Source organism: Zonotrichia leucophrys, chromosome 12, assembly GCF_028769735.1.
Source record: "Zonotrichia leucophrys gambelii isolate GWCS_2022_RI chromosome 12, RI_Zleu_2.0, whole genome shotgun sequence".
NCBI classification, from domain to species: domain Eukaryota; kingdom Metazoa; phylum Chordata; class Aves; order Passeriformes; family Passerellidae; genus Zonotrichia; species Zonotrichia leucophrys.
The window spans coordinates 16,884,560-16,905,579 of record NC_088182.1 but is presented as its reverse complement, the minus strand read 5'-3'; the positions used below and the strand labels follow the sequence as shown (position 1 = coordinate 16,905,579).

The window sequence follows — 21,020 nt, the reverse complement described above, 5'->3', positions numbered from 1 at the left end:
AGGGGCTTTCACAGCTCCCAGTGCCATTTCCCAGAGCAGATGGGGTGGCACAGCCCCTGCAGGGCCGATGCTGCCGGGCCTGGTGCATCCAAGGGCGGCCTCCTGAGACAAACACAGCAGAAGCTGGAAGATGTTCACCACTTGTTGGTTTCAGCATCTGCAGCAAAGTTTTGGGAATATTTTCAGTTCTTGCAGGGGCTTTGTACTGACACAGGCCATGAAATGGCGTTGTCATTTAGGCTTCAAAGCACTGCAAAGTATTAAAACAAATGAAATTTGGCTCACTTTCTTCTCAAAAGGCTTCATGTTTTCTGCAATATGTTTTGTTTAATGGAGAGGACTTGAAGAGAGGACAGATTTACAAGGTCCCAAAAAAATGTTATTGGGAGACATTGGTTGAAGTGCAGACACACAAATTGTGGAGTCAGTTTTTCGTCTTGATCTTGGCTTTATAATTGGGAGAGCTGCCCAACAGCCCCGAGGTGGCCGCCCTTGGCAGGAGCTGAAGGCTCTCCCCAGAGGCTTTCACAGCTCCCAGGGCCATTTCCCAGAGCAGATGAGGTGGCAGAGCCCCTGCAGGGCCGGTGCATCCAAGGGTGGCCTCCTGCCCGCCCACACCTGCGCGCGGCTGCGAGCCAAGCGCGGCTCCATTTCCAGCCCTCCCCACCAGGCATCTGCTGTGTTTATACAATCTAAGAACAAGATGATTTCATCACAGAGATGGAAAGGTTTCTAGAATCCCCAGAAAAAAAAAAATATAAATATCCACTAGACCCATTTCCTGAGACACGGCGCTTCTTGGAAAGGGAGTAGAAGGAGTTTTGTGATCTGGGGCAGTGAGTGTGAGAAAGAAAAATGTTGCTGGGAGAGTGGGAAGAAAATTGTTGAGAGTTGGATAAGGAAGGAGTGAGAAATTCCAAATATCACCTACCTGAAATTACTCAAATGAGTGCAGTTCTGCCACAACTATTGGCAAAGGAAGTGAAGGGATGAAAATCACAGATTAAAAACTGGGGCAAAAAGAGAAGAATTTTATCCAATCTCTGGTCAAGCAGTCCTGACACACATGGCAACACAGAAAGGGGATTCTCCCATCTGTTTCACCTCCCCTAAAACCCTGAAATTCTCTTTAGCAGCCCAAAGCAGGAAACCACAAAGTGACCCAAAGAAAGGTGAGAGCTGGAACCACAAAATGACACAGCACAATAACAACATTTTGAAGTGTTTTGAGGGAGCAATGGCTCAATTTCATCTTATCCCAATGGGTTGTAATTTGTTTTAGGAATACCCAGAGTGAGTTCTGGGGGACTGGGACAGACATCCCATCTTTAGAATGTACCTGAGCCTTGCATACACACTATTGCAGCTGTTCTGTTCCAGCAGAACTCCAAGGCAGGGAATTTGCATGGAGGAGAATTAGACTGTCCAAATTTATGAGAATTTTTTTAATGCACATCAGCACAAACTGCACAGAAATTCAAACTAGCTGGTGTTACATTCGACATTTTCACTCCTAACTAAGAAAAAGAAGCTTGCTGCCAACTGCTCTGTATTTTTCATATCTAGATATTCTCTTTTATAGGTATTCTTTCTAATATCAATAAAACTTTTCACTTTTTTCACTTTCTCCCAGAGATACCCAAATAACAGCTGATCAAATCTTCCTCACTGTGACTTATTTCCAGAGTTGCTAAAGAGATGAAATGCCAAAAGACACATCTTGGGCTGTGCTCCACAGGCAGGAACCTGGGAGAAGATGAGAACAGCACAGCAAAGACCTGGACAAGGGGAAGGGGAAGTTCTTTGTTTGGCTTTGGGTTTTTTCTCCCCCTCTGACTGATTTTAGGAGGGTTTTTTAATCTGAACGCCCCTTGGCTTCTGCAGGGAGAGCCTTTCCTGCTGCCTGGTGCCTCAGGCACTGCTGCCAGGTTGGCTCCTGCCCCTCCCTGGCTGTTTGTGTCCTGCTGTCCATCCCATCCGAGCAGGGATTTGACATTCCCACAACTGTTGTGCCACGAGTCTGAGCAAGTGCTGCCTCCACAGGGAGGCTCAGCACAGGATCAGGGTAAGGCAGCATCCTCACCTTCCCTCCAGATTCTGGAAGTCCTTTCTGGTTCAAATCTCCAGTTTGAGTCCCCACTGAGCAATGTGGCACATTAGAAACACGGTAAGAAAACCCCTGAGTGGTGAACCCCATGAAATAAAGTCTCTTTTGTTTATAAAATATGAAATCAAATCTCTTTTAGGTCATGGAAAGCCAGCAGGAACCCCAGCTCCAGCCCTGGGCAGCAGCAGCAGCAGCATAAAACCACCAACATCTCAAAGCAAGTGGCTTGGGAGGCCCAAATTTCAGGGGACCATGTCCTGTTCCTGTGTTTTTCCAACTTGTTGTATGAGTAAGGGGAAGGGTAACCCAGCCAAAGCCCTGCTGAGCAGCACTGAGCAATGTAACTGATCATTTCACTTTGTTTTCAATCCAGACCTTTGCCTTGGGAATTTTAACAGAAGCTGCCTGAACCAAAAAGACTTTTCCTTTTTTATTCCACCTTTAAGCTGCTAAAAGCTGTACACTGGAAAATAGATATCCTGCCTGGGGCTTCCTGCTAAACACTGGGATGTTAAAACATCTTACCTCAGGCTGCCTTCTCCCCCCTTTTGCAACCCACAGAAGGAAAGAGAGCTCAAGGAAGAAGAGTTAAAAGGTTTGTTACACTCCTGTAAACAGCAGATGATTGGCAGGGCTTGACATCAGCAGTTTTTGCAATAAGATCCACATGTAATGCAGGGCCTGGAGGTGGAAACAAGGACTCAGAAATTGCTGCTGAAGGTGTTTGCAGAAGGATCTGGGAATGTTTGGACCAAAGCTGCAGAATCCTGCTGGGGGACTGGGAAAAGCAGCCCCAGAAAGGGACAGAGCTGCAAATGCCACCAGGGCATTTCTGCCAGGAGGGGCTGCTCCAGCAGAGCTCTGAGGGGAAACAGCGGGGAAATACCAAAGCAAACCAGCCAAAAACAAAAAAAAACACCCTAAAAATCCACAAACAAACAAAAGAACAAAAACCCACCAAAAATAACAAACAACCAGGTAGAGGAGGAGATTCTAGCATTTCTACAGGCACAACAAGACAGAGATTTGGGAATGGCCAAGAGAAGCCATTTCCCATTCCCTTGCTGGATTTCTGAGTCCAAGCACTCTTTCCTAAAGGATGTTCTGTTTCCTCAAGCAATGTGATGGTTTCAGTCCATTGCTTGCTCTCTTTCTACTCATACACTGTCTTTAAAAACAGGGAAGAGCATTTCTTTACAAACTGCATAAAAATCATTTCACCATATACTGATATACAAACATTTCAGTTTTAGTCCTGGACTACCTCTAATCTACATTACAAAAAAAAAAATAATGTGAATTAATGATTTCACACTTTCATCAAATCCTCTGAGCTATCACAGACCTCCTGCTCTGCATGGCCAGGGAACACTGAAATCCACAAACCACAGAAGGGATTTTCCTGAGGAACAAAATATTCTTACCCTGCCCCTGTGTGATCCTCACTGCACTGGAGGCTACACCTGCACTGGGAATTCTCTCTCAAGATGCATTTGCTGAAATCCAGCCTCAGTTTTGCACTTTTTTGAAAGGGCAGCAAACGGATTTCGTGTGGCTCAGTAATGAGAGCAGTAATTGCCACGGGGCTGACAATGATTTATGCAGAAGTTCTCAACTGCTTCTCATGGCCTGTCAGATGGTGAAAGGGAATGCAAAGCACATCATCAAAACCACTCCTGAGAGCAACATTCCTGAAACCTGCACTCCTGCTAAGGAATATGAAAAGAAGGAACTGGGGTGGCTTCTGGAGAAGCAATAAAACTGCATTTTATCCAGAGATTCCTCTAGATCAGATTCCCTGATTGCACCAGAAATGGAAATTATGTTCTCCAAGACTCACCAGATCTGAAATGAAGATGTGAACACTCACATCCTTACACAGGGCTCCTGAGCACTCTAATATTTGTTGGAAGTGTGGATTTTATCCTGCTTTTCTCCTTCTAAAGCCTCAGGAGAAATATATTTTGCACTTCAACTGCAGTCAGCAGTTAAATGCTAATTCTGTTACAGCATCAAAAGCTACAAGTGGGTTTCAAGAGTCAAGAAAAGAGTTATACTATTTTTTAAATTAGATGAGTTCAACTTATTATACTAACCAGTAATGCCATTAGTAGATATAAATTCTGGATGTGGGAGAGGCAGATATAGATATATTAAATAAAGGCATATAAATGCTCAGTTTACAAGTGGTGTTTCCCTGACATTGTGTGCTAAAGTTTCTTGTTTCCATATTACAAGACTGTCACTTCTGGGGGTGACAACTTTTCAAGTTACTCCAAGCAAGAAGTTGATGAGCTCAGAATATTGGCAGTGGTGGTTGAATAAATTAGTGTGGAAAGAAAACTCCTCTTAGCTCGTTTTCAAAATGAAAATGCATTTCATTTGGAAAAACAAAAGAAAAAAATTAGAGTTTTAAAGAGGAGGCAAGATCAAGAATAGAGAACAACATGTGCCAGCTCTCCTTTCTAACACCTGGCTGTACTTTCAGAAGTAAATATAGTATTTTCAATGGGCAAAAAAAACAATAAGTTTTTTGGTTTTAAAAGTTGCCAATAAGTGCATATTTCAATGAAATTTTCATTCTGGGGAGAATGAGAAAAGGAAAATACTGAAGCCAAACCCATTAAAATCAATTTCAAGCGGGATTACTCCCCACTTCACCAAGGCAAAATCAAGCTTAAAATGTCCATTTTCCAGAGTTTGGGACTCTTCAAAAAGTCATCTACCAATCAATTAAAGGTACCCTTGGCAGCAATTTATGATATACTAATTTTAAAATTAAAGGGAATTATTTATACAACTGCCCAAAGAAAGATTTCAAAAAAAAAGTGTGGAAGACCTTAACAACGTGTTCCACAAATTGGATTACAAGATGTTCACTAATTTGATTTTTCTTCTTGTGTAAACCAGGGCAAAATCTTTTAGGAAAACAATTTAAAGCAGGGAAAGCAGTGACTATTGAATAGAATGCTGTGCTGTGGGAAAACACAAACACATTTTCCCAGGCTGTGCTGCTGAGCTTTCCAGCCTCCCTCACAATCTCAGCTGGCTCCTGTCTTCCCATGGGAAAAGAAACATTTTAAATGCAGGATGAAAATAAGAAGAATAACAATTTGAAAAAGAAAGGAACAAGCCTCCCCTTGCCTGATGACACAGCTCCCCTAAAACCTGGAGAAATTATGATTTCAAAATTCTTTTCCTGCAAGATAAAACAAAATAAAATAGGGCAATCTGCACATTTAGTCTAAGCTAAATCTTAATTTTGTCAAGAATCTCTCATGGTTTATAATGTCCCCAAGGTATCCCACCAGTTAGATGAGGTAATTCCAATAAATAACATTTTCTTCAGTCAAAAAAAAAAATAAAACAAATAAAGCAATGACTCCTTTATCTTTCCATGCCTAAATCGAGCACCTGCTGAATCAATAGCCAAGCTTTCAAAATGCAGTGAGGGAGCAATGAAAGGCTCCCAATGATTTCCAAAGGATGAAAGCAGCCCAGGCAGGAGGCAGGAGCTGTGCATGGCTACGTGCTGATTGTGCTGCTGAATGGCAAGGCAAGGAGGAAGGGGCTGCAAGGAAAAGCAGCCAAAGGAAACTGCAGCAAATGTGAAAAGCATTTCAGGGCTATATTTAGAGGAAGACATTCTTCCTACATTTGCCAAGCTGCTCACGTCATTTCACACAGCATGTTTGATCCAGCTTTAGAAGTCTGGGAGGGAGCAGGAGAGAGAGGGGGGAGGAAAAAAAAATCTGGATCAGCTGCCAGAAATGGAAATCTTGCATTTATGGAGAGGAACAAATATTTTAAGCATGTGAATTCATGAGTGCTTTCCAAAGAGGGTGGGGGGGAAATGGGAAAAAAGGAAGGGGGGCAGGCAGGGTGGTAAAACTTCCTGCAGCCAGAAAGGCTCTGCAGAATATGGGGAATATTTATCAGGAGCAGGACTTTGCTCCAATATTCCCTTTGGAGCCAGGCTCATGAGCCTGAGCTGCACCACTAAAAATACTGAAATGTGTGAATCTCACTGAGTTCAAGCCTTCATCTGGTGTAAACTGGAGATCTGTGCTCCTGCCATGGGATCCAGCAGTTACATAAGCAATTACATACTTCTCATCCATAATACGTGATAAACAACCACAAAGGATGAATCAAGCACCCTCCAAATGCAGGCTCGAAGGTGCAAACTGTATCAAAACCCCTCCAGTTTCACAAGAAAAGTTATGATTTTCCTTTAACTCACGTCATGAGGTTCAGGATTTGCATAAAGAAACGTCAAGATGAAAAGAAAAATATGTCAGGAGCAGATGTAATGGGATCAGGAACAAACCACGTGGAAGTTTCCTGTTAGTGACCTTCTGGAGGCTGGGGATGGAATTGATTTGAGATTTAGGACATGCTTTTCTTAAACTGAGATGACTTGTGTGAAAAGTTTTTACCTTCATTCCCTTCTCCAGGTGGCTGATAAAAGGAAAGCCCCAAAGATATGATGGCTGCAATTTCCAAGATTATAAGAGTCACGTCCTGCAACGCTTCCCAAACTAGCTGTATGAATGTTTTTGGCTTCTTTGGAGGTATAAAATTTTTTCCAAAAATAAGCTTTCTTTTTTCTAGGTCTGCAGCAGTTCCAGCTAATCCTGTAAAGAAAATACAATAAAATCAAATCAGTTCAAATTGCCATGAAATAGAAAATACATCCCTATAAATTACTTCTCAAAGAAAAATTCCAAGCTATGGCACCTATGTCATATAGACAAATGTAAATATTACACTTCAATTGTGCCTTCATGAGAGGATTTGTCCTGATATTCTGAACAGAATTCTCATGAGCTCCATTTAGTACTAATTCCTGCCAGGTTTCATCATTAAAAAGCCTTTGAATTAAAGGTTTGTATTAATAAGACCTATGTATATACAAATGTACAAGCAATGACTTCTGAAAATAGATCCTAAACACAAAGAAATTATTTTTGGGATGAAGCTGGAATAGCTGACGGAAGCTTTTGGTAATACCTGTAGCAGATCACACAAATCTTTGCTCTGAATTCAAAGGATAAATCAATAAAGCCTCTGTTGTGCTACTTCAAAGCAACCTCTGGCTGCAAATGGACTTCAGCACATCCCTGGAATGAGCAGCATCACGTTTTTGTCACAGGAAAAAGGCAAAGTGACAAGTTAAATATGCACAGAAGGGCAAAAGGAAACAACATGGCTCCATGTATTTTACATGATGCTTCAATTTAAGAGCATTTCAATTTAAGGACACAGGATAACAATGGGTAGTTGTGCTGAGCAATCCACTGGGGTGCTTTTTTTACCCTCCTTTTTAATTATATTAAAGGATGCACGTCTGGTGCCTTTCCAGAAAAGCAAAGCAAAACAAAACAAAACAAAAAAAAACCCAAAACCAAATAAAAACCCCAAAACTTGCAAGCATCAAGGTAAAATAACTGAGCCCAAATATCTCCCTGAGCAGCATAAAAAACTGCAAGAATTGTTCAATGTTTCTGTCAAACAATTCCTGATATCATTGGTTGGATTGGAAAAGACCTTTGGGATCATCAAGTCCAGCTGCTCCCCCAGCACTCCCAATCCCACATATACACATCCCTTAAATTCCCTGAGGACTGGAACATTGGAACAGCCTGTTCCAATGCTGCTCACCCCTTCCAATGGAGAAATGTTTCCTAATATTCAATTTACACCTCCCCTGGTGCACCTGGAGCAGTTTCCTCTTGTCTTACTTAGAGAAGAGACCAACCCAGCTAGAACATTTACAGAACTTTAGGTTTTGAACATGATCAGCAACATATTTATGGTTATTTAGGATTATTTATGGCTATTTAGGATTATTTATGGTTATTTGGGATTATTTATGGCTATATATGGCTATCCATTCTTACATGACACCAGGAAAACACCAAAGATGAGGAACAGAAGGTGGCTGTTAAGGAGGAAATCACCAAACCCATGCCATGAGGATTCCTGAGCTCAGAAGGTTCAGGGCAAATCCCTGCCTTCCCCAAAGCCTGTGGAATACCTCAGGGACGGGAAACCCTGCAAATATCCTCTCCAAGCAGTGAGGGAATGCCAAGAGTCCCCACTCTGTGCCTGGTTCCCCCAGTCCCTCTGGGGTGGTTCCTCCATTTCCTCAGGACGAAAGCGATGCTCCCCTGTCTGGATCTATCCCTGCCTCACTGCAGGCACATCCTGACTCACCTTTCCCTTCAGGTGTCTCCTTACAGCTGCTGGGAGCCTTCTGGCTCTTGGTTAACTCATCAAAGTTTCATTTCCCCCTCAGCTGCTGAGAAACACGAGCCCCTCCTGTGGATCAGGGTTATTATTACCTCACCCCGGTTAATTTGCAGGGCCTGTGCTCAGTGACATGGGACAGGTTCCAGCCACCAGCATCCAAACTCCTCTCAGAGCTCCCAAGGAAGCTCCCAAGGCTGGGAAAATCTTTTCCACTGTGCCACAAGAGGTGCTGCCTTTTTGTGAGCCCACAGAAATTTGGGCAAGGCAGGTGAGGGATGAGGCCCTCACAGGGCCCACCCCAGCACACACCAAACAGGGCACTCTGAGCAGCACCAGAGGGCTGCCAAAAGGAAGGATTTACTCTAAAAATCAGAGACTCGTGGGATCACTATGGTTGGAAAAGATCTCCAAGATCACTGAATACAACTTTGAAGCCAATGCTGTCAAGTCCACCACGTCCCCAGGCCCCACATCGGCATGTTTCTGAGTGCTTCCAGGGACGGTGACTCCACCACGCCCCTGGAGAGCCTCTTCCAGTGCTTGACAGCTCTTCCGTGGAGAAACTTTTCCTAATATTCAATCTAAACCTCCTCTGGAACACCTCAAGGCCATTTCCCCTTGTGGACCTTGTTCCCTGGAGCAGAGCCCAACACCCCCAGCTGTCCCCTCCTGTCAGGAGTTGTGCAGAGCCAGAAATCCCCCATGAGCCTCCTTTTCTCCAGCCTGAGCCCCTTTCCAGCTCTTCCTCATGGGGCTTCTACCAAAGGCATCCACAATTTGCATCACACCCCCTAAACCCAACCATGTGAGAGGGAAATTCCATGGGCACCATTGACAGGGATTTGGGGCATGAATTTTGATCTGATGCAGCTTCAGGGAGCAACACAAAACTCTGGAAGGAAAAACTCAAAGAAAGGAAGGAGCAGATATGTGAACAATGCCTTTTTCCACCACAGAACATTGGTGCTCAGTGGTGGGGCAGCTCCAGCATGGCAGGGGTGGCTGGGACAGCACAGGAAAAAGCTGCAGGGATTTCAATAATTCCAACCACAGCTACCAGGATGTGCTGGACTCCTGAGTTTGAAGTGATGCCCAGGAGGGCACCCAAAGTACAGCTCCTGACCTGGGTGTCTGATTTGTGTAAAATACACCTGAGGAGCCTCCAAAGCCAAGGAGAGACTGCAACCTCAAGAGCTGCTCTTCCTAGAAGATAAAATTTGTCCATTTGGACACCATAAGGCTGAAGAACAGACTGTCTAAAGCATCCATGGCCATCCTTATTTTCCTGACCATCGTCCACATAAAGCTGGAATTCAGATATCAGTCATTCAGACTCTTCCATTTCTGTTAATATTTTCCTTAAGTACCACAAACAAGGATAAATTATACAGATGATTTTATTCTTTTCTCTAAGTCCTGGTGAAATTACTCACCCACTCAGTCTCATCTAAAAACCAGAGTATATTCATCATTAATAATGAAATTTATTTCCTTGTAAATCATTTAGAAATCCTGGAAAATGACATCCAGTGTTCAGTTCAAACCAAAAGGTTTCCCTCCTCTTGTGACCCAGCCATCACTCAGAATCCTGCCCAGCAAAAATTTGTTTTAACTCCCACTGAATGCCAGAAATTAACAAACTCTTCTAATGAGGGAGAGAAAGGAGGAGAAGGAGGAGGAGAAGGAGGAGAAGGAGGAGAAGGAGGAAGAGAGAATGGAGAAGGAGGAAAGGTAGTAAGAGGGATAGGAGAAGAGAAAAGGAAAGAGGACAGAGAAGGAGACTAGGCAAAAGTGATGAAATTGATTCAAAGATGTGTGAGAAAAGTGCAGCAAGTGCATGAATGACAGATGTGGGAAGGCAGCAGGTGCTCTGCAAAACTCCCAAAAATCCTCAGAATGCACAGGAAGGTACAAGAGGGGTCCTCTTTATCTCTCCCAAGTCAGCTGCTCTGCTCAGAAAGGATATTTTGATTATTCCTGGGGGGTTCTGGGTTTGGCCAGGCCAGAGGTGGCTCGTGGTGCCCAGATGGCACACGTGAGGGCAAGAGCACAGGACATCTGCCCCCAGCACCACATGAGCCTGGGGATTCCTTTCCTCCTGCCCCAGGCATGTTGGGTTTTTATCATGTTAAACACACCCACTCCATCTCCTGAATATCATTGTTTTATTCCTCCCTGGAGCCCCGTGACAACAATGAAAGAGCCTTGCAGATGAAGGCAATTTAAAACATCATTTCTGTCTGAGGATATGAAACATCCAAGGACGTGGAGAGGAACCAATGGGGACTAAAAAACATGAATGGAAATAGGAGCTCAGCAGGACTTCAGATTTCACATATTCCCAGCACAAGCAGCAGCCTCCCATCTTGTGTTCAGGCACAGACTGGCTGGGTTTAGGTTCATTTCTCCACACAAGCATGAATATTTTATTTAAGTGCTTTTCTAGGTCAAAGCTGTGCAGTACAACTTTGCTTGACCTGGGTGTTTAGAACAGATGTGCAGATTCGGGTTAAATTTACATACAAATATTGCACACAGGTTCAGGAAACACTGTGAAAATTTACTGATGCTTCCAGCACTTGAGTAATTTCTTAAGGGTTCATTTTCCAAAAGTTTTCACCAAAATTTGTGGGAGAACGAAAGTGATTGCATAGAAAACTTTTCCTACAATGTCGTGCAGTATATTAAATTCATTTATGATTTAATCTGGCATTGTTGCCTTTTTGGAGGGAGAAAAAGAACGCAGAACTGGAGAAATGCCACTTAATGAATTTTCTCTGTTCCTTATCTACATCTGCCAGTTCCTGCACGTTGAATATAAAGCCATTTTTTCAATTAATGCCTGGAAAATTGTATTTCTCTGACAGTCATCTCCACTGCAACCAAATGGAGCATGACAAACACAGAATGATTCTGATGCTGCAAAAATAGCAAAAGCACAGCACATCTCACACAACAATGAAAAAAACCCACCATAAAACTTTTAAGAGAATGTTTGAAATTGGCTCAAATTAGGAGCTGAAGAATGAAGAATTTACATTTGCATTAATTGAACAAATAAAGCAGTCATTGCTTATTAAATTCCTTCTGAGCTTTTTCTGATGCAGCCAGAAAATAAAATAAAAAAATTCAAATAGCAAAACCTGTAAATAATGGTATTTTTAAAATGAAATGAGAGATTTGTTCAGCATGGAAGGGAAAGGCTTCCAGGGACATTGCGGAAATGAAGGGAGAGAGGAAAGGCAACTATTTTGATTAGAGATAATTAAAAATTAGGTATGACACACCTGAGTTCTTCCTTTGAGAACCCATAGTTTTATCTCTGAAGCCAAAATCCCCTTGGCCTCAAACTCTTTTCTCCCACAATGAGCACTCCCACCATCACAGAAATTGAAGAACACCTGAAGAATCCCCTGGACAGTTATTTCATTTTCCTAGCCTGGTTTCACCATTGCATGTATTTCCCATGGAGCTCCCTGCCATTCCTGCTGCCCCACAACAATTCAGGAAACCCTGCCCCAGGCCCACAGAGCTCTTGCAGACTCTCACATCTTCCTGATGAACATTAATTACAAATATCAGCTGGGGTAACAAGGACAATTCAAGTCCCTCACTAAATATTTTTAGTGGGATTTGACTCAGAGCTCTGCTCTGCTTTTCCCTCTCCAACAAGCAAGAAATAGCTTGGCTTTTTTCCTTCCATCTCCTCAGCAGCAACCTAAGCAGCTTCATCTCTGTACCAGTGACTGAAGGAGCTGGAAATGTCACATTTTCAATTCAAATGAAGAGTTTGGAACCAACAGATTCAGTTCCTGAGGTCTGCCTTAGGAAACAGCCCCAGCCCAACTGGGGAAGGCAGGGGGACACTCCCAGTAAACTGCTCTGGTTTGGATAAAGTGCTCAGGAAGGTCTGGTTTGTCCTTAAGGTATAAAGATGTCATCACTGTGATGTAATCCACCATCAGCCTCCCTTATTTCCCACTGGAAAGTGGGACTGGGGGAAAGAAAACATTTCATTCCCTCATTTTCTGTCTATCGCTTCCTAAAAGCCCCAAGACCATTCAGGAATTCTTCATGAATTTCTTTGTTTATCCAAGGAAAACAGGTCAGGAATTGTTCATGACCCTCATTTATCCAAGGAAAACAAACTCCTGGAAAACCACAAAGCCACAGCTTGCATTAAACTGACACAATAGGATTGGTTTCCAAGTAAAACCTATCTCAAAGATGGGAAATACAAAGGGGAAATATTCACCCCTGGAATGGGTGCCTCCCAGTTTTACCATGATTTTCCATGCAGTACATTGAAATTCTGGTCAGGTCATATTAAAATAAAGTCAATTGAGAGAATGCTGTCCATCAGTAGGAGAGAGTTTAATGAGAGCATCATCTAATTCCAGCAAGGTGAATTGGAATTTCACTGCTGAATAAACTTCAACAAATAATAATTTCCTTCTAATCTCAGGACTACAAAGCTGTCTCTAAGTGTAATGAATCTCATTACCCTTTTTCATTAATATCACTTGAATACTTTTTCTTTATAAAGGTTAAGAAATACATCCAAAAATTAAAAGCCTTTGGCATTACAGTTATCTAAGCACGTGTCCTGTAAGATTTGTGCTGCTGCTGGGACTATTCCTGTGGGCACAACCTTGCAGGACCCAGACCCCTCTTTAGAGCCTCATTCAGACAGCCAGCAAAGAGAAAAGAGGGCACAGAAACAGAAAATTAATTACCTCCCTCTCCACTTCCTCATTAACCATCCTCCCTCTTCGCATCTGACAGCAATGAGTGGCCCAGCCACCCTGTGGTGCCCTCTGAGCCCTGCCACCCCTCAGCACCCCAAATCCAACAACCAGACCCCAAAAACCTCCTAGAAACCTTCCCTCTGACAGGGTGCAATCCAAGCTATCACCTGAGTCACACAAAGTATGCAAATTCCTCTCTAATTCTGTGACCTTTCAAAAATAAAGGAACTGAAGAGTTTAACAATTAAATCAGTCTTACAGACTGATTGTCTAATGCAAATGTTAGGAACAGGTACAGAACAACTTGCACTTGTGCCATGAATTCCCATCCCTCAATCTGCAGAAATTCCAGAAAACTTTATCTCAATTGGATGAGGCAGGGAAAGGCTGAGGTTGCTGCCCCAGACAGGTTGGGGGCAGTTCAGGGCAGTGAATCCACATCATCTGGGATTGCTGATTTACATTTACACCAGGCAGGGCTTGTTACTGCCCAGGAGCACTGAATGCTCCATGACATCTCTAATTCCCCATCAGCCATTCAGGGTTTTATTTCTTCCATCATCTTTTAATTCCTTTTAAAAGTCGAATTGCCCTGAAATGAAGCCATTGAGCAGGAACAAACAGTTTACATAAGATGAGTAATAACAGCAGCACCAGAAATGGTTCTTGAGAGTGGCTGAAAACAGCCCCAAAAAAGCCACTCATGTGAAAGACATGCCATGATTTCATAATAATCTAATGACTGGACTTCTGTGCAGCACAGGAACATGAGCCAGAGCTGGGGCAACAGATGAGACATCAAATATTAAAGGCAAGACATGCACTGAAGCAGATGACTCATGGTTTTCAGGCCCAAACAGAGAGCAAGGAGCTTTCTGCAAAGGCTGATAAAGCATTCAGTGAGAGCTCAAGGTCCGGGATGAAGAAAGAGGAATCAGGATTTTTGGTTTTTTTTTTTTTAATGTTCTGCTGTCATTGAGAGTGTGGCTGCTGAGAGGGAAGAGAATTATCCCAGCAGAAACCATTCCTTCAGCTCTTACCCCACCTGGTCATCATGAAACCATCCACACATCTCTCACCTCGGTACCTCAGGAAACATTTTTCTTTTGCTTTATCATGATATAATATCAAGTACAATAATTCTACTAGATTCAGGGCAAGGATTGTAAGAAATACTAATAATCTAGAATAAATACTAGTAACCTAGAATTAATACCCATCATCCCAACTAAATAATAAAAAGCCAATAAAAATCCATTTTTGCAAGACATATTTAAATACCAGAGCAGTAACAGCACAGATCTTCACCCAGCACTAAGAGACAATGAAATTGAAGGTTATGGAAGGGTTTGGCAGCCAAACCAAACAATCCCAGTGCACTGGGACACCCCACAGGCACTGGATCCTACAGGTTTGTTCAGCACCACAGACCCTCAGCTTCTGCACAGTGTTGGGGCTTTTAGGAAGGGATAGAGAGAAAATGAGGGAATGTAAGGGTTTCTTTCCCCCACTTTCCAGGTACTCAAAGCCTTGAGAATGATTCTTCAAACATATTTTTTGGTTATTAAAACCAAGCCAGGATTTACCTCCCACAGAAGGCAACTTTAGGATTTAAAGTGGACCATACAAATGCCCTCTGCACATTTTGTATCATCCACAAAGCCCTGACTTCCTATCCAAACACAGATGTGGCACCAGTAAAATGATGCTGGCTGAGAGTATACAGGAAACAGAATCAGAAATGTGGAGAATTTTTGATACTATTTCCCAGTATCATTCACAGCACTGAATTATAGCTATATAATTATTCCAGATAACGTGAAATCTTTTTCTTGCTCTTGATATTTAAGTTAACTCAACATCCCTGGGTTGATTTAACTTAAATTGTTGTTCTTGTTGTTCTGTAGGTCAGGCTTGGAAAGCATTAACACATGAATCAGGTCATGGCAAGGAGCACCCATGGAAGTTTAACAGATCCAAGGTGATTGTCAAGAAAACAATCACAGAATGAATATCTCTGCCTGTCCCCCGTCCCACCTCCTTCAGAGCCTCCTTGTCACCATCACATGTTCTGGAAAAAAATCCCTTTGCCGAGATTCCTTCTCCTGGGAAGGTGAGAAGCCTCAGAGAAAAATGAAAACAATAATTATCTGATTTGCTTCTCCTGTTTTGCTGCTTTGGAATGTGGTTTGGAGATTATTTACCAACTGGTCATTGTTTGATTGGTTTTGTGTGAATTGTTTTGACTTAATGACCGATCATTGGTAATTTTTACTACTGACCAATCACCATCAGCTGTGTTGGACTCTGGAGAGTCACAGATTTTTCATTGGTATCTTGTTAAGCCTTATGTAAGTATCCTTTATGTAAGTATCCTTTCTCTATTCTTCAGTATAGTTTTAGAATAGTATCATTTAATATAATATAATATCATAAAATAATAAATCAGCCTTCTAAGAACATGGAGTCAGATTCATTTCCTTCCTGCCACAGAGGATCCCAAAAATACCACACCTCCTCACCTAGGAGGACATCAAAAGGGCCTCCATTCCCTGGGCAAATTGTAAAATATTGGGGTGTACATTTAATCCTGAGTGGAAAGTACCTGACATTACAGAACAAATTTCTCTCTTAATTTTAGAGATGCCTCTAGAAATCGGAACTATTTGACTCCAGGCAAATTTTGGCCCAAGAGCATTTCCTACTTTCCAAAAGAAACCTGGACTAAAAACAAATACCCAGGGGATGAAAAATGTCATCAACATATAGTTAAACTTTATTTGGAGCATCTTTTTGAGGCTGGCAGCCTGCACAGACAAGAATCTAAACATGCTATGTCCTATCAAGGTCCTACCTACAGTACAGCTGAGGGTTCCATAGAGAGCCTCATCTGCCCTCTCACACCAGAAGATGCTGTCAGGGTAATTTGGCCTAAATTGCTAAAGACTTCTCAGGATTTTGTGTGCCCACTCAGGGTGGCACTCCTGATAGCCAGAAAACAGCAAAGGAATAAAGGAATCAAAGACATGAGCCTGGGAAAGCATGGCCTGAGTGAGGGAGACATTCTGCAAGGCACATCAGACAGACTTTTAAATCCAGCACGAGGCTCTTATGCAGTATTCTGAGAATCTTTTTTCCAGGAAAGGGAAAGAATCTCTGCTCTTCCATTAAGAATCTTTCCTATTATTATTTGTCACTGCAATCACCACAGTTTCTGTGGCATCCGCAGTTCTGAGGGTCTGGAGCTCAATTTATTTGATGGAATCTATTGAAAAGGTTAAAAGTGACACAGCATAACAACAGATGCTCTGACAACAACAACAGTGAGGCCAGGCATGTGTAGGGTAGGTAGTTGATTCCTCACAGGGTGCTTTCATCTTTAACATAAAAACACAAAAATAAATTTATATTCTGATGGGACACATCTTGGTGAGGTCAGTAAGGAAGTTGAAATGAAATCTCAAAATCCACTTTGCCCAGGCTGCTTCCTTGGCATGGCTCTTTCCCAGCTGGCTTAGATAAAACAACAAATAAAGCAAACTGCATTTTCCTGAGGTGTTATCTCCACTTGGCAGCTCCTAATGTCCCTGTCAGTGTCACCCAGTGCTCCTGTGAGCAATGTCACCGTGTCACCCACACAGTGCTGGCCTCTCCAGCTCTGCAGGGCTGAGCATCCCTGCTGTGCACCCAGGGCGGCTAAAAACGAGTGGGAAGGCTGAAGGAAGCACAGTGCTGTGATCATGATGTCACCTGCCAGCAACACTCAGCACTGCTCTGACCCTGCAGTGACAGTGATTTCCCTCTGAACACACTGCCCAGCCTGGGAGGTGATTTGGGAGCATCCAAAGGGAGAAATCCCACAACCCAGGAGCACCTGGCAGCCCTGACAGCACTGCCACTGCTCCCTCTGTGACTCTGCACCCATCATTTCCCACCCAGCCCATCCTCTCCTGGCACCATGTGTGTGTCTGCTCCCAAATTCCATCCTGTGGCATGGTGGCACTAACCACTACTGAACTTCTCCAGGTTGTGTTCCAGGGCAAATCAAAGATTAAATTAAATTAAAAAGTCAGCCAAGGCCTCCATGGGTTTTTTATGGCCCCAGGAGGGGTCTGGATCCAGCAGCACCTTGGAGATGCTCAGGTCAAAGTGGGCTCAGCAAATTCAGGCTGAGGGATTCATTGTTCTCAGGTGAATTTATTTTTATTTATTTATTTATTCTAGGATAGCTGTTATTTATTCTGGGATAGCTGTTCCCCAGCACCCACCATGGATTAACTCCTGGGCAGTTCCTCTCTGCATTCAGAGGCCCCTCCCAGGATGAAGCCCAGCAATGAGTGAATGGGCTGAAGTCAAATGAAATGGATGGCACAACACAAACAGAAGGAATTGCTGGGCAAGGAAAAGCTTTCAAGCCATGAATGGATTAAATGATTTCCCACTGGAGACCTCCTTTCCTAAAAACCCGAACTTCCCAATGTACAATGAAGGTTAGTTAATTAATTAATAACTGTTAGGCTTATTTGGTAAGCATTAAGAAAATGCAACATTTGTTTGTCCAGTGAAGCTGTCCAAGGATGTATCTTAAGAGCAATTTGGTGCTTCTATATGATAAAATACAATGGTTTGATTTCTGCTGATGTGTCTCACACGAATTCATTAACGTTTGCAATGTGAGCACACTTCTGCCAGAGCTCTGATCAGAACTGCATCTTCAAATCCTCAACGTGCACTGGCCAAAGCACACACAGAATGTTCAGCTTCTCAAACCCCAGTGCCAAAAATTAAAATGGAGGCTTCTCACAGGAGACCTCCTTTCCACTAAAAACCTAAACTTCCCAATGTAAAATGAAGGTTAATTAATGACTGTTTGGGTTAATGGAGGGGCATTAAGAATTTTTGTTTACTTGGTGAAGCTGCCAAAGGATGTTTGTTGATGAGAACTTGGTGCTTCTACAACAACACAAAATAATCCTGTTTTCTGCTGATGTGTCTCACACAAATTTGTAAATATTTGCACACCCTTCAGATCACCCTCTGCCTTTCCTGTAGACTTAAATACAGACTTAGAGGAAGAAGAAGTGGAAGAGGCTGTAAAATTCCATCCAAGGATGCCGAGATGAGCTCTGCTCCAGCGACCAGCCCAAAACTGAGCACAGATGTACACTCCAAGCTGGGAGTCACTGGGCACTGATATTTCAGCGAGGCAAACAAGCTCCCTCTTGCCCCATTCTGCAGATTAAATGGAGAAAAGATACAAGCAGAGCCTCAGGACCTTCATGTCCTGTGGTAATGAGTTCATTCAGACACAAAAGGTGTTCAGGTGTCCCAGAGCAGGGGATTCACCAGGAGCAGCAGTGTTCTAGTTGGGAAGATGGCCCCACTGGAAACAATAGAATTTTATTATTCCAAAGAGCTCTCAGCCTCATTTAAAGCTAATACAAATACCAGGAAAACTGACAATGTTTTCTCCACTCCTGCTTTAATTTTGAGTGATGAGAAAACAGAAGCTGTGACCAAAGCAATCCCAATATGTACTCAGGGATAGAGCATTATTTTAATTCCTATACCCCCGTGCAGCAGAGCTCCACCAGGAGCACAACACCCACAGACATCTCCCAATTTAGCACACAAAAAAGCCCAGAAGAATAGATTGTCTCTTCCATGAAGCACAAATTGTCAATCACCTTGATTAGCCCTCCACACAATTAACAGAATCTGAATGCACTAATCACCACTGAACTTCTCCAGGTTGTGTTCCAGGGCAAATCAAAGATTAAATTAAATTACAAAGTCAGCCAAGGGCTCCATGGGTTTTTTATGGCCACCAAACTGGGCCCACCTCAAGTCCTCCTAGACCTAAGCCATGACAAAAACAAAATTGGGAAACACTTTTGGGATAGAAAAGATGGAGTTCCAGCAAACCAAAAAGCCCCTGAGAATCACTCAGCCACCATAGAATTCCATTTGGGGTGACAAAAGGGGTTGAAGTGTCTCTGTTCAAATCTCTTCACTTTTTTGGTCACAATATCTATGTGTTTGTGTTCTTCCCATTGTGAATGACTTTTCCCTCCATTTTAATTTTCTGCTCTGTGGTTTGAGAAGCTGAACATTCTGTGTGTGCTTTGGCCAGTGCACGTTGAGGATTTGAGGACGCAGTTCTGATCAGAGCTCTGGCAGAAGTGTGCTCACATTGCAAACGTTCATGAATTCGTGTGAGACACATCAGCAGAAATCAAACCATTGTATTTTATCATAGTAGAAGCACCAAATTGCTCTTAAGATACATCCTTGGACAGCTTCACTGGATAAATGTTGCATTTTCTTAATGCTTACCAAATAACCCCAACAGTTATTAATTAATAATTAACCTTCATTATACTTCTTCCACTTCTCTTCTTCCTCTAAGTCTGTATTTAAGTCTGCAGGAAAGGCAGAGGATGAGCAAATATTTACAAATTTGTGTGAGACACATCAGCAAAAAAACAAAGCATTATTTTGTGTTGTAGTAGAAGCACCAAGTTCTCATCAACAACCATCCGTGGACAGCTTCACTGAGTAAACAAATATTGCATTTTCTTAATGCCCACCAATTAACCCCAACAGTTGTTAGTTAATTAACTAACCTTCATTGTGCATTGGGAAGTTCAGGTTTTTAGTGGAAAGGAGGTCTCCAGTGAGAAGTCATTTAATCCATTCAAGGCCTGACAGCTTTTCCTTGCCCAGCAATTCCCTCTGTTTGTGTTGTGCCATCCATTTCATTTGACTTCAGCCCATTCACTCATTGCTGGGCTTCATCCTGGGGAGGGGCCTCTGAATGCAGAGAGGAACTGCCCAGAAGGAGTTAATCCATGGTGGGTGCTGGGGAACAGCTATCCCAGAATAAATACATAAATAAAAATAAATTCACCTGAGAACAGGTGGATCCCTCAGCCTGAGCATCTCCAAGGTGCTGCTGGATCCAGGCCCCTCCTCATCCCACAGGACGGAATTTGGGGGCAGATCCACACAATAATTTATGTTTTAACCAATATAATTTATTGTGTTGAAATAACGCAATAATTTATGTTGTTAAATTAGAAAGAAATTCCTGCAAGTAAAAAGAAACAAAAAAGACCAAGAAGCAAAAACTGATTAAAAAAAAAGGCAACTAAACCCAAAATTCTTATTATAGCAAAAGGGAGCAGAATTTTAAGCACTTAAGTACTTTTATCATGTAACACAGAGGCATAGATTTAGATAACAACCACTTAAGGAATTAATTACATTCTTTACACCAAAAGAGATGGAAAAATGAAGTTATCCCAGTTATGCTCACCCCAAGGAAAGGAACACTTAAAACATTTTCTGAACTTAGCACAGAATTGTTCACTTGTCTCATTAGTAACTTAATTGGAAATTCTATTTCTGATTTTCAGTAGGAGAGTAGATTTTGCTCTGCTCTGTTCCTTGACTTGTCAGGTTATTTTTTTCTTGTGCAGTTCCTGCCTCTCACAAAATGTTTTGGGGAAAGTCAGTCCAAATTCACAGTCCAAAATCTTATGCAAATTACTACGAGCCAACTGCTGTACAAATATTATGAAACAGAAGTCTCCCCAAGTCCTTTTCAATGGCTGCTGAACACAGCAGGATCAGACACTTTCTATTTTTATTGAAGCTCAGGTTTCCAAGTTGGTAGAATAAAAGGCATTGGAATAAGTCTTTCTGAAATAGCAAAAAAAAAAAAAAGATTCTGTGCCTAAGAAAAAATGCTTTGGGAAACTGGCAATCATCCTAAAACCCAAAATGTTCCAGAAACACAGCCTGTGATTCAAAGGCACTTTGTCATCTGTACAGTTTTGCTTATAGCTGCATTGCAGCATTCTCTTCAGGACTGCTCACTGCTCTTGGAGGATAAAATGACCCAAGTG

At 42.5% G+C, this 21,020-nt stretch overlaps 1 protein-coding gene across 5 annotated transcripts in view; it reads right to left on the bottom strand.

The window, feature by feature from the left end:
* ATP2B2 (ATPase plasma membrane Ca2+ transporting 2) overlaps nucleotides 1-21,020 on the bottom strand; it is a 402,969-nt gene that overhangs the window by 115,226 nt on the left and 266,723 nt on the right. For all 5 annotated transcript variants that reach the window (XM_064723726.1, XM_064723729.1, XM_064723730.1 and 2 more), the window contains exon 5: nucleotides 6,547-6,744. In XM_064723726.1, coding sequence (XP_064579796.1) covers nucleotides 6,547-6,744 — 198 coding nt within the window. The remainder of the gene's footprint in view (nucleotides 1-6,546; nucleotides 6,745-21,020) is intronic.